A 14,483-nucleotide genomic window follows, 5' to 3' on the forward strand; every position below is an offset into this window, starting at 1 on the left:
GAGGGCTGCTCTCATCTTGGTATTCTTGCACTTCAGAGCAGGGGAAAGCAAGTCACAAAGTTCCATGAAAGTGCCCTTATGCATGCAAAAGTTTTCAGCCACTGGGAATCATCCCAGACCTGCAACACTATGCGGTCCCACCAGCCTGTGCTTGTTTTCCGGGCCCAGAATCGGTGTTCCACGGCATGAGCCTGCCCCATTGCCACCAGGATGTCCAAATTGTCAGGGCCCATACTTTGAGAGAAGTCTGTGTCCATGTCCTCATCACTCTCATCACTGCAGTGCCGTCGCCTCCTTGCCTGCTTTTGCAGGTTCTGGTTCTGCATATACTGCAGAATAATGCGCAAGGTGTTTACAATGCTCATAACAGCCGCGGTGATCTGAGCGGGCTCAATGCTTGCCGTGGTATGGTGTCTGCAGGAGAGCAGGAGAGCAGAGTGGCAGTGGAAGCGATGGTTGGAAGACCAGTTTTGCAGACCTACTGTGCCGTTTGCTGCCAGGACACAACAGCTTATGTCCATTAGCTGAGCTGAGTGCGCTGCATGATTGCCGTGGTATGGAGAGACAAGAGCAGAAGAGCAGAGTTGCAGTGGAAGCGGCAGATGACGACGGTTATATAGAGGACCTGCGAGACCACCAGGAGAGTGGAAGCAGAAGTGGTGGATGGAAGACTAGTTTTTCCAACCTATTGCAGCATCTGCGGCTAGAGCAGGAGAGCAGAGTGGCAGCAGAAGCGGGCGTTCGATGATGATGGTTAGCAGTCCTACTGCACCGTCTGCTGAAAGCAGTATGGCACCCGCACAGAAAAAAGGCGCGAAACAATTGTCTGCCATTGCTTTCACGGAGGGAGGGGCAACTAACGACATGTACCCAAAACCATCCGCAACAATGTTTTTGCCCCATCAGGCATTGGGAGCTCAACCCAGAATTCCAATGGGCGGTGGAGAGTGCGGGAACTGTGGGATAGCTACCCACAGCGCAATGCTCCGAAAGTCGACGCTAGCCTTGGTACTGTGGATGCACTCCGATGACTTAATGCACTTAGTGGGGACACACACAATCGACTATATAAAATCGCTTCCTAAAAAATTGACTTCTGTAAATTCGACCTAATTTTGTAGTGTAGACATACCCTTTGAGTGCAGAGATTCTGGTACTTCTGTGAGTAGCCAGAGTCAGGGGTTGGATATCACAGGAGAATGAATCAGGGATTCAGTGATTAGGGTGCCCCTCTTGTCAGGCTGCAAGTTAAAGCTGGAGCTGGAATAAGCCCAGAGGAGAGTGCTTGAGTGAGTGAAAGGCTGCTGATGCCAGGGACCTGACATCCAGGTACTACTAGTAAGACACCCATTGACTGTAGGCAGGGTGTAACGAGGTGACTCTCCATCCCCGAGAAACATCAGAGTGGAGCAGAGAAAAAATCTTTTCCTCCCCTCCACCATCTCTCACTGTGTCAAGCACTTTACACAGAGGACACCTGTAAATACACAGAGGAAGCCAAATGTTACTTACTTCAGCCTCTCCAGTTTGCAGTTCGGGTGTTTCAGTCCCTCGCACAGCCGCCGCACTCCAGCATCTCCCAGAGAATAATGAGCACCCAAGTCCAGCTCTGTCAGGCTCTGGCTGGTTCTGAAAACAGCGGCGAGATCCCCACAGCAAGCGTCTGTGACATCGCAGCTCCACATTCTGCAAGAGAGAGAAACACAGAGAAGCAGGATCACAGTGTGAACAGGGCTCGTCAAAGCTGTTCTGACAGGCGGCCCCGCCCACCAGCCCCTCTCGCTGACCAATCCACGCGCAGAATGAACTTGAGGCCTGCTCCTCCGCCTGTCCCAACCCCCACCCTATTGCAATGAGGAATCAGTGTGAGATTGGACTTCCTGCCTGAGCCCCACCCCTTACAGTTGACTCTTGACCAATCAGCACTGTGAAAGGACCAGAACCACCTGGTGACACCTGCCATTACAACATGTCCATTGTGTAACACACTGAGGCCCTGATCTTAGCTGGGGCACTTAAGCAATACAGTAATACACTAATTAAATGAAAAATCTTGTTTAATTCAGAGTTAAGGTTGCCCGGTGATAGCTTATGCCCTTCTCACACTTCAGAAAACCAGGAAATACAGAGTGAAGGCAATAGACATTGGGTATAAGTGCACGCCCTCCAGATGCATTCACTGTGTTAGGTGTAACTATACTGAATGGTGGAGGAATAAGTTGAATCAGCTTGGAAGAGCTGTGATTGCGATATGAGGAGATCTAGGGATTAGCTTGAGGAGCGTCATAGACTCATAGACTTTAAAGTCAGAAGGGACCATTATGATCATCTAGTCTGACCTCCTGCACAACGCAGGCCACAGAATCTCACCCACCCACTCCTGTAACAAATTCCTAACCTATGCCTGAGTTATTGAAGTCCTCAAATACTGGTTTAAAGACCTCAAGGTGCAGAGAATCCTCCAGCAAGTGACCCGTGCCCCATGCTGCAGAGGAAGGCGAAAAACCTCCAGGGCCTCTGCCAATCTGCCCTGGAGGAAAATTCCTTCCCGACCCCAAATATGGCGATCAGTTAAACCCTGAGCATGTGGGCAAGACTCACCAGCCAGCACCCAGGAAAGAATTCTCTGTAGTAACTCAAATCCCACCCCATCTAACATCCCATCACAGACCATTGGGCATATTTACCTGCTAATAATCAAAGATCAATTAATTGCCAAAATTAGGCTATCCCATCATACCATCCCCTCCATAAACTTATCAAGCTTACTCTTGAAGCCAGATATGTCTTTTGCCCCCACTACTCCCCTTGGAAGGCTGTTCCAGAACTTCACTCCTCTAATGGTTAGAAACCTTCATCTAATTTCAAGTCTAAACTTCCTAATGTCCAGTTTATATCCATTTGTTCTTGTGTCCACATTGGTACTAAGCTTGAATGATTCCTCTCCCTCCCTGATATTTATCCCTCAGATATATTTATAAAGAGCAATCATATCTCCCCTCAGCCTTCTTTTGGTTAGGCTAAACAAGCCAAGCTCTTTGAGTCTCCTTTCATAAGACAGGTTTTCCATTCCTCGGATCATCCTAGTAGCCCTTCTCTGTACCTGTTCCAGTTTGAATTCATCCTTCTTAAACATGGGAGACCAGAACTACACACAATATTCCAGATGAGGTCTCACCAGTGCCTTGTATAATGGTACTAACACCTGCTTATCTTTACTGGAAATACCTTGCCTGATGCATCCCAAGACCGCATTAGCTTTTTTAACGGTCATATCACATTGGCGGCTCATAGTCATCCTGTGATCAACCAATACTCCGAGGTCCTTCTCCTCCTCTGTTACTTCCAACTGATGTGTCCCCAATTTATAACCAAAATTCTTGTTATTAATCCCTAAATGCATGACCTTGCATTTTTCACTATTAAATTTCATCCTATTACTATTACTCCAGTTTACAAGGTCATCCAGATCTTCCTGTATGATATCCCGGTCCTTCTCTGTATTAGCAATACCTCCCAGCTTTGTGTCATCCGCAAACTTTATTAGCACATTCCCACTTTTTGTGCCAAGGTCAGTAATAAAAAGATTAAATAAGATTGGTCCCAAAACCGATCCCTGAGGAACTCCACTAGTAACCTCCTTCCAGCCTGACAGTTCACCTTTCAGTATGACCCGTTGTAGTCTCCCCTTTAACCAGTTCCTTATCCACCTTTCAATTTTCATATTGATCCCCATCTTTTCCAATTTAGCTAATAATTCCCCATGTGGAACCGTATCAAATGCCTTACTGAAATCGAGGTAAATTAGATCCACTGCATTTCCTTTGTCTAAAAAATCTGTTACCTTCTCAAAGAAGGAGATCAGGTTGGTTTGGCACGATCTACCTTTTGTAAAACCATGTTGTATTTTGTCCCAATTACCGTTGACCTCAATGTCCTTAACTACTTTCTCCTTCAAAATTTTTTCCAAGACCTTGCATACTACAGATGTCAAACTAACAGGCCTATAGTTAGTCGGATCACTTTTTTCCCCCTTCTTAAAAATAGGAACTATGTTAGCAATTCTCCAGTCGTATGGTACAACTCCTGAGTTTACTGATTCATTAAAAATTCTTGCTAATGGGCTTGCAATTTCATGTGCCAGTTCCTTTAATATTCTTGGATGAAGATTATCTGGGCCCCCCGATTTAGTCCCATTAAGTTGTTCGAGTTTGGCTTCTACCTCGGATGCGGTAATATCTACCTCCATCTCCTCATTCGTCATCCTACCATTATCCCTAAGTTCCTCATTAGCCTCATTAAAGACTGAGGCAAAGTATTTGTTTAGATATTGGGCCATGCCTAGATTATCCTTAACCTCCACACCATCCTCAGTGTTTAGTGGCCCCACTTCTTTCTTTGTTTTCTTCTTATTTATATGGCTATAGAACTTTTACTATTGGTTTTAAATCCCTTTGCAAGGTCCAACTCTACATTGCTTTTGGCCTTTCTCACTTTATCCCTGCATGTTCTGACCTCAATAAGGGAGCTTTCCTTGCTAATCCCTCCCATCTTCCACTCCTTGTAGGCTTTCTGCTTTTTCTTAATCACCTCTCTGAGATGCTTGCTCATCCAGCTTGGTCTACAACTCTTGCCTATGAATTTTTTCCCCTTTCTTGGGATGCAGGCTTCTGATAGTTTCTGCAACTTTGACTTGAAGTAATTCCAGGCCTCCTCCGCCTTTAGATCCAGAAGTTCTTCAGTCCAATCCATTTCCCTAACTAGTTTCCTTAATTCTTTAAAGTTAGCCCTTTTAAAATCAAAAACCCTAGTCCCAGATCTATTTTTGATTATCCTTCCATCTAGTTTGAACTGAATTAGCTCTTGATCGCTCGAACCAAGGTTGTCCCCTACAACCATTTCTTCTATGAGGTCCTCACTACTCACCAAAACCAAATCTAAAATGGCATCCCCTCTTGTTGGTTCTTCAACTACTTGGTGAAGGAATCCATCAGCTATCGTATCCAGGAAAATCTGAGCCCTATTATTATTACTAGCACTTGTCCTCCAGTCTATAACTGGGAAGTTAAAGTCTCCCATGATCACACAATTCCCATTAATGTTTACTTCCTTAAAAAGATTAAAGAGGTCTCCATCCATATCCAAATTGGATCCTGGCGGTCTGTAGCACACCCCAAGCAGTATCTCATAGGAGGCTCTAGTAGCTTTCTTTCCCAATGTGATTTTTGCCCAGACAGACTCTGTCTTCTCCATTCCATCACTTCTTATTTCTTTACAGTCTACCTCATCATTGATATACAATGCTACTCCACCACCTTTGCCTTTATTTCTGTCTTTCCTAAACAGCACATAGCCTTCAATACTTGTACTCCAGTCATGACTGCTATTCCACCATGTTTCTGTTATCCCTATAATATCCGGTTTCACTTCCTGCACCAGTAGCTCTAGTTCCTCCATTTTGTTACCTAGGCTCCTTGCATTAGTGTACAAACATCTTAATTTTTGCCGTTTGGCTTCACTGACATTCTTTACCCGATTAGGCACAGACATTCTACCGCCAGTGTCACCTATTAGACTGGTATCTGCACAACCCTTCCTCCTCACGTCCATTCTCATACCCACGTCCGTATCCTTTCTTACTTTGTTTTCTTCCTTCTCAATGTTAAATTCCGGCGTGGAGATTACCTGGACATCTCCCAACCATCTCCCCCAAATTTCTAGTTTAAAGCTCTCTTCATCAGTTGCGCCAGCCCCCATCCTAGAAGTCTATTTCCCTCCTTGCTCAGGTGAAGTCCATCCCGAGAGAACAGTCCTCTGTCCATGAATGCTTCCCAGTGGCCATACATCCCAAAGCCCTCCTTGTAGCACCACTGCCTGAGCCATCTGTTGATCGCCATAATCTTGTCACACCTTTGTTGCCCTTCTCTAGGAACAGGCAGAATCCCACTGAAGATCACCTGAGCCTCGATTTTCTTAAGCGACTTCCCCAGCCTGGCATAGTCTCCCTTGATACGTTGCAGCGAGAATCTAGCTGCATCATTTGTTCCCACATGAAGGACAATCAGCGGATTCTTTCCCGCTCCCGTTAGGATCCTTTTCAACCTCAGGTCCACATCCCGTATCTTAGCACCCGGCAGACAGCACGCCCTTCTGTTCTCTGGATCAGCTTTAGTTACAGGCCTGTCTATTCTTCTCAGTAAGGAGTCCCCAGTCACGTAGACCTGCCTTTTCCTGGTAACGGTGCGATTCTCCGGTCTATCCCCTGCTCCCTCTGGGTGCAAGTCCTCTTGATTTCTATTGTCCCTTGTAATCCTCCGCAACCCATCTCGTATCCTCCTGAGGCTCATATTTGGTGTTGTTATCTCCATTGACTCTTCCCCTCTTCCTATAGGACTAGCTGCTCTTCTCTTCTTCCTTGCCCTCTGACCTTCAGCGACCACCTGCTGTGCCCCTTCTTCATTTTCCAACTCCGCAAACCTGTTCCTGAGCTCTATTTCTCCTTCACTAGCCCGTCTTTTCCTCTGCCTGGTTCTCTAAGTCAAATGCTTCCACTGTCCACTTTCCTCACCCAGCAGTCTCCCCTCAGAATTCTGTGGTCCTGTTTCCATCTGCAAGTCTGAGCTTTTTCCTTCAGCCTCCTCATGTCTTTGCTCCATCATCTGCTCGAACCCCCTTCTAAACTCAACCAGAGTTTCCACCTGCATCTCCAATTCTCGGATCTTTTCTTCCATCAGCTCTATCAGGCGGCACTTCATGCAGACAAAACTCTTTTCAGATACCCCCTCCAGGATCATGTACATGCCGCAGCTTCCGCATCCAGTCATCCTCATTGTGTCTTCCACTGCTGCTTCTGTATTGGTCATAGCCTTCTCACCTAAAACCTGTTAGTCCAGGAAACACAAACCAAACCACCACCTCCCACAGAGAAAGAGGGGGGGGGGGAACAAAAACAAACAAACAAACAAAAAAAAACCACACACACACACAGCAGGCACCAAAACACTGGCACACCACCACCCCCTCCCTTCACTAGCCTGTCTATTCCTCTGCCTGCCTCTCTGAATCTCCCCCAGAAACTCCCCTTGCAAACTCCCACTGAAACTCCCCTGTTTACAGTGCTGTTTGCTGGCTCTTGTGCCGCTGCAGCTGTCTATCATAGAGCTGTGACTGTGATGTGAGGGGATCTGGGTCTGAGTCTCCCCCCTGTGTGTATTCTCAAAAGAAAGAGGAGCATGTGAACCATGAGGTTCCTGTCTGCAACATTTCAATATAGAATTGTGGAGGTTGTGTCAATAGCAGGGCACTGGGTGCTATGGCTATTGTCAGTAGTGAGGTGGGATATAAGAGCAGTCTGTGGATTTAATGATGGGTAGGGGAGAGTATAGTTTTAGGTGTTAACCTGTGTGCTGGTCTGAAGGGATTGTAAAGGGTATGACGTGGTTGTTAAATTTTACGAGTGTGGCATTCTCTCAGGGGAATAGGCACAGTGTTTGTGTGTAGGACAAGGGCAGGTAGCACCTGTCCATCACAATGAAAAAGCAGAGTGCAAGTGTGTGTGTTATGGGCATTCTGCGACATCACTCAGAGAGGGCAGAGTTAAGGGTCTGTGGGCATTTACCTTAATTTATTTTTTTCCCAGATATTTACAGTTCATTCTCAGATCTGTACCCAGGGCGAGTTTCACACCTCAAATTTGAAAGCTCAGAGGGGTGGTAAGTGGCCCATTAATCTCAATGGGATGTTCTCAGCTGAAAGAGAATACCTCATGGAGATGAAGACAGCCTGAAAAAATAGCGATGAGACATGTGAACTGCTCCATTCATTTCTGTGGGTGTTCCCTTCCTCCTCAGTGCTGGAGAGTTTCTGGGCTGTGTCAAGAATACCTGTATCAGGCGTGTGTTCTTGGTGCATGCTCTGAGCATGCCTGTTCTAAGCTAGAGGGCAGAGCTTCCTGAGATCCTGGCTCACATGCGGGATAAGGAAACAGGCTCAGATACCCCCAACAGGCAAGCCCACTGGCACCTTGGGGGGGAGGGATAGCTCAGTGGTTTGAGCATTGGCCTGCTAAACCCAGGGTTGTGAGTTCAATCCTTGAGGGGGCCACTTGGGGATCTGGGGCAAAATCAGTACTTGGTCCTGCTAGTGAAGGCAGGGGGCTGGACTCGATGACCTTTCAAGGTCGCTTCCAGTTCTAGGAGATGGGATATCTCCATTAATTATTATTAATTATTTACTTGCCTCATTTGAGGGGGGAACAGATGAGGGTCCCATAGATGGACAGGGGCTCCCAGAGCCAAGCAAGCACAGGGAGGCGGGGGACAGGGAGCAGGGCTCAGACACCACCAAAGGGGCAGTGACTTCCAGATTACATGGAGGGGTTAGAGAGAGGGGGTCAGATACCCCAGAAAGGCAAATCCTATCCAGAATCTGGTTCACATGAGGGGGCAGTGATGGGGGTTACACCCCATAGATGATCGGGGAGCCCCTAGACCCTCACACTTACCCAGGAGCATGGAGAAGAGTTCAGACACCACCAGGGGGACAAGGGACCCCCCAGTCACATAAGTAATAGGGAGAGGGGCACCAGACTCCCCTGGAAAAGCAAGCCCCCCCCCTGAACCTGGCTCACATGAGGGGAGCGGTCATGCCCCTGTAGATGGATTGGGGGAAATCCAGATTGTGGCACGCACAAACCCAAACCATTCTCCCCCTGTGTCCCTAAACTCCCATTACCTGAGCCTTAACCCTCTTCCCACCTACTCTTTCACCCCAATAACCTTCCTCTCCCACTGAGCATTTGCTTGTGTGGCTTTTTTTCACACAATAGTTTCAGCTCCTTCTGCAATATTCAGATCCTGTTTCCCCCCAAATTAAAATTACCCTGTAACAGAGGCATCTTGCAGCAATATGCCTGCTTCTTTTACTTCAGATTTATGACCCAGATTGGATTTGAACTCCTAGTGCTAGGGGTGGTACTCAGATGCAATTATCATAACACCCCCATAGTGCCACCCAGGTCTTGTGACAGCTGGTTTTCCAGATAGTAGCCTCTGTCTCTGCACATGCTCAGATTAATCCATTAGGAACATAAATTGGTGCACAAGACTTCTGAACTGTGTAACTGGAGACGCAAACTCTTTCTCCAAAAATGTTTTAATTTGATTTCCCCCAAAGGGCTTGTGGGTGCCAGGCCCTCTGTTGGGAAACCCTTGACCATTTGAGACCTTGTTGTGATGAGCTGAGCCCTAGATTGATCTTTATCTATGAGCATAAATAGGTGGCCAGAATTTGTCAACTTTAAGAAAAGCTTGGGGGGGTGCTGTATCGCAGGAACCCCTTGGTCAAATGACCCTAATTTTTGGTCACTAACAGAACCCCTTGCACCCATGAGGCACACCAAATTCAATGCAATCTGAGTAACTGTAGATTTTAGACCTCTCAGGCATCGAGTTTAAACAGGCAGCTGATCTGAACATTAACTATAGCAGAGCTGTCGCTTTACTGTAGTAAAAAATACAACAACCCTAAACAAAATGTGGAATTTATTCAGCTAGCACCTGAGGTCCAGTGTTGGCACAGGGAAGAATAAATTGGCGATAGTTCACTTGGTGACAAGAGAAGCTCATTGGAGACATTTTTGGTTGAAACACTGGTACCCAAACAAGACAGCTGTCCCCTTCCTTCCCCCCCCCCACACACATGACAGTAACTGATGAGCATCATTTGGACCATCGAACTGCTGGGCCACAAACCATGATTAAAGGAGAAGCATATGGAGGTTCTGCTGACCAAATGAATGCTGTATCTGGTTGTGAACAGTGAGATGCAGGGAGCCCATTAACTGGTAAAACGGACCTAAAATTGTGGAAGAGTTTCTGTACAAGCACCAAATTTGGTTGCTCAATGACCAGTGTCTTTGGCTTCCAGTCAGAGTTGGTGAAACAAGATCCCGTCATGCAAATATTTTATAATGTAAGCTAAAAAATCCCCCTTCGCACAAACTTAAATCTTTGTTTTTAGTCTTGACTTCTGTCAGGGTAACCCCTCCTCCCGAACTCTAGGGTACAGATGTGGGGACCCACATGAAAGACCCCCTACGCTTATATTCTACCAGCTTAGGTTAAAATTCTCCAAGGCAAAATCCCCCCCCCCTTTTCCTTGGACTGGTATTGCTGCCAACACCAAGTGATTTACACAAACATTCAAGGAAGTGTCACTTGGAATCCCTATCCCCCTAATATATCTCTCAAGGCTCCTTTACCCCCATTCCTGGGGAGGCCTGAGAATAAAATACCAACCAGTTGTTTCAGCATTGTGAGCACAACCAGACCCTTTGTCTTCAGGACACTGAAATCAATCAGGTTCTTAAAAGAAAAACGTTTTTTATAAAGAAAAAAGTAAAAGAATCACACCTGCAAAATCAGGATGGAAGGTAACTTTTACAGGGTAACAAAAAGATTTAAAACACAGAGGATTCCCCTCTAGGCTCAGCTTCACAGTTACAAAAACAGGAATTAAACTACCTCTGTAGCATAGGAAAATTCACAAGCTAAAACAAAAGATAACCGAACACATTTCCTTGCCTTACTTACAATTTCTGTGATTTTTAGATGGATTATTCCAGGTATATTTTCAGGAGATATTGTACCTGCTTGGCTTCTCTCTCTGTCCGGAAAGAGAACAACCCACAGAACAACAAAACAAATCCTTCCCCCCAGATTTGAAAGTATCTTCTTTCCTCATTGGTCCTTCTGGTCAGGTGCCAACTAGGTCATTTGAACTGCTTAACCCCTTGCAGGTAAGGCAATCCAGTACAGCTGCCAAGGAGGGATTTTATGCTACAGAATGGGCTGGCATACATAAAGGTTGCTACCCTTCCTCCTATATTCATGACATGCCCCCCAAATCACAGATGGTGCTGGAGAGCCTGTTTCACACTGGCTCTGATTTCTTCCTTGAGCTCTAGGAGAAAACAGAGTAAATAAGACACACGCACCTTTAATTTTACTACCAATTACATGAAGACTAGACAGTATTGTCCACATTTCAAGGGCTAAAATGACTTAGAATACAGGGACATTTTTACCCAGCTGATTCTGCGCAACTTTCACGGGAGAGTTCATCAGCCACCTTGTTAGAAGCTCCTGAAATGTGTTGAATTTCAAAATCAAAATCTTGGAGAGCTAAACTCCACCGAAGAAGTTTCTTGTTATTTTTCTTGATGGTATGAAGCCACTTCAGTGCAGCATGGTTGGTCTGCAGGTGGAAATGCTGTCCTTAAATGTATGGGCGTAGCTTCTCCAGAGCGTACATAATGGCGTAACATTCCTTCTAGCAACCTGATTAGGAAACTACTGAATAACTGCATCCAGCTTCACCTGTCCACTGCAATATTCAGCTGGGTTTAGGTCTAGACATAGAACAGAGATGGGTCTGATGAGGACGAGAGTGCTTCGTTCCCAGCTCTCACATCCTTGGTCCTGGGCTTTGTGAACTGCAGTGTCCCAGAGGAGCCCAGCGATCTCAGCAGTTCACAGATCAAAATTTGGTCCTTCATCTTACTGGGGTTAGAACCGTATTATTATTATTTGTACTACAGTAGAAATCATCTTTATTCTCATCACTGTATTCCTCCATTGGAGCACAGCACCGTATAACTGACATCTTTAGGAATCTGGTTTGGAGTCTGGTGTCTATGATGTGCTGGTTAGTAGATTCCCAGTTGATGAGTGATTTTTCTGCAGAATCTGTCATAACGAGAACTACTCCCTCTGAGTGCTTGTTGTCACTATGCCCTGAGTGAATCATATGTTTCTTCTCTTGCCTGAAGCACTTCTTATCCACATCTCTCAGTATGCTCTCACCGATGCCCAGGATTTCAAGTCTATAGTTGTCCATAACTCTCATGATCTGTAAGATCATTGATGTGTGAAACATTGTTCTCACATACCAGTAACCAGACCTGAAATGTTTTCTTGCTTTCAGAATCCAACTTTTTAGGGACTTGGCTTCCAGAGACTGGCTTTTCTCAGGAGCCTTCCTGAAGCACAAAGGGGCAGCACTGTTCATTCTTACCGGAATGGTAGCCTGGTTCTGTTTCTATAACTGGTGAGGTGTTTTTATGAGACTACGTGTTTAGCCTTGCACTCAACCCTCCCCACTTTATCCATGCTTGGGACTGAAAGACACAGGCACAAGGTGCAGCAATGCAGAAGTATATTAGTAACACAAACACCAGTCTAGCATAGTTAGACAGCAAATGCCACGAAGACCCAGACTTAGCTAATGATATTGTATTACTGAGCAAGAGCCCTGAAAATTTACAAAGTCAGACAAGTTGGGAAAAATAGCAGGCTAAGCAGGGCTCAGAGTTAATTATGTGAAAGTAAACATCCTTGAACCTCAGAGGTCAAGCAGTAACAGCACATTAGAATGCAAAATTATCAGACAAATTGTTCTACTTTCTTATGTCAGAAGCACCATATTGACCATCAGATACCTCCAGAAGGAAGTGACATCAAGTATAGGAAAGTATCATAAAAGTAGCCGTGTTAGTCTCTATCCACAAAAACAATGAGGAGTCCCAGTGGCCCTTTAAAGACTAACGTATTTATTTTGGCATAAGTTTTTGTGGGTAAAAATCCACTTCTTCAGATGCATGGAGTGAAAATTACAGATACGGGCATAAATATACTGGCACATGAAGACAAGGGAATTACCTTAAAAGTGGAGAACCAGCATTGACAAGGCCAATTCAGTCAGGGTGGATGAAGTCCACTCCCAATAAATGGTGAGGAGGTGTCAATACCAAAAGAGGGAAAATTGCTTTTGTAGAGAGCCAGCCACTCCCAGTCCATATTCAAGCCCAAATTAATGGTGTTAAGTTTGCAAATGAATTGTAGCTCTGCAGTTACTCTTTGAAGTCTGTTTTTGAAGTCTTTTTGTGGAAGAATGGCTACTTTTAAATCTGTTATTGAATGTCTAGGAAGATTGAAGTGTTCTCCTACTGGCTTTTGTATGTTACCATTCCTGATGTCTGATTTGTGTCCAGTTATTCTTTTATGTAGCGAAAGTCCAGTTTGGGCAATGTACATGGCAGAGGGGCATTGCTGGCACATGATGGCATATATCACATTAGTAGATGTGCAGGTGAATGAGCCCCTGATGGTGTGACTGTGGTGTCACTAGAGTAGATATGGGGACAGAGTAGGCAACGAGGTTTGTTACAGGGATTGGTTCCTGGTTTAGTGTTTCTGTGGTGTGGTGTGTAGTTGCTGGTGAGTATCTGCTTCAGGTTGGGAGGTTGTCTGTAAGTGAGGACTGGCCTGCCTCCCAAGGTCTGTGAGAGTGAGGGATCTTTTCCAGGATAGGTTGTAGACCTTAGATGATGCGCTGGAGAAGTTTTAGCTGGGGGCTGTATGTGATGGCCAGTGGTGTTCTGTTATTTTCCTTGTTGGGCCTATCCTGTAGTAGGTGACTTCTGGGTATCCGTCTCGCTCTGTAAATCTGTTTCCTCACTTCCCCAGGTGGGTATTGTACTTTTAGAAATGCTTGATAAAGCTCTTGTAGGTATTTGTCACGGACTTAGGGTTTGGAGCAAATGCAGTTGTATAGGAATAGTATAGGAAAGGCATTTACTAAACTCAGCAATGTATGGAAACCAAAGATATTCAGCACCAGAACAAAACCAAGAATCTTCAATTCAAACATAATCTTGGTGTTAACATAAGACTGCTAGAGTTGGAGAGCTACAAAGCTTTACTCAGAAAACTAGATGCCTTCGAAAATAAGTGCCTACAAAAGATTCTTGGCATTGGTTGGAAAGACATCATCGTCAACAAAAAGATCCGAGAAATCACCAATGAGCAGCTCATTTCCAACACAATCTGAGGGCACACTGAACATATTTGGGGCATGTATTCCAGATACCAACACAAACTCCCACATGAAGTCATCAAATGGAAATCAAATTCTGTGCGAAAACAAGGGTGCCCAAGGGAAACATTGAGCAGAAGCTTTAGCAGGGAAGGCAGAATAGTCCATCTCCATACCTTAGAGCAAATGGAAGCAGCAGCAAATGACAGAGAGGAATGGACGAGACTGGTTTATGGCATGTGTTCCAACTTTGGCACAGGAATGATGTAATAACATAATGTAGTAACTCGAGCAGTGCCTGGGGCTCACCCAAGAACAGGGCCTCATTGTGCTAGGAGCTGTACAGAATAGTAGCTAGTCCCTCCCCTGAAGAGTTTATGATGTAATTAGACAAGACAGACTAAAGGGAGGGGACAGGGATGGAACACACAAGCAGAATGAACAATGCAATAGTGACCTTTTGTGTTTTATTTTGCCCTGCGGAGAAGGAGGGTGAGTCTTTGCATTTGGGTTTTCCTTAATTCTTTGGGTGGGAGTTGCTAGGTGGCGATTAGCTAAATTAAAGGAGATAGGAATGGAGGGGGACAAAGAAGGGAGGGGGGAAGGAA

At 45.5% G+C, this 14,483-nt stretch overlaps 1 protein-coding gene across 1 annotated transcript in view; it reads right to left on the bottom strand.

Annotated features, from left to right (window-relative positions):
• Nucleotides 1–14,483, bottom strand: part of LOC135877391 (NACHT, LRR and PYD domains-containing protein 3-like) — a 184,214-nt gene that overhangs the window by 122,326 nt on the left and 47,405 nt on the right. Inside the window, exon 7 of the mRNA XM_065402819.1 lies at nucleotides 1,513–1,686. Within this exon, the coding sequence (XP_065258891.1) occupies nucleotides 1,513–1,686 (174 nt within the window). The remainder of the gene's footprint in view (nucleotides 1–1,512; nucleotides 1,687–14,483) is intronic.

Source organism: Emys orbicularis, chromosome 4, assembly GCF_028017835.1.
Source record: "Emys orbicularis isolate rEmyOrb1 chromosome 4, rEmyOrb1.hap1, whole genome shotgun sequence".
Lineage (NCBI taxonomy): Eukaryota > Metazoa > Chordata > Testudines > Emydidae > Emys > Emys orbicularis.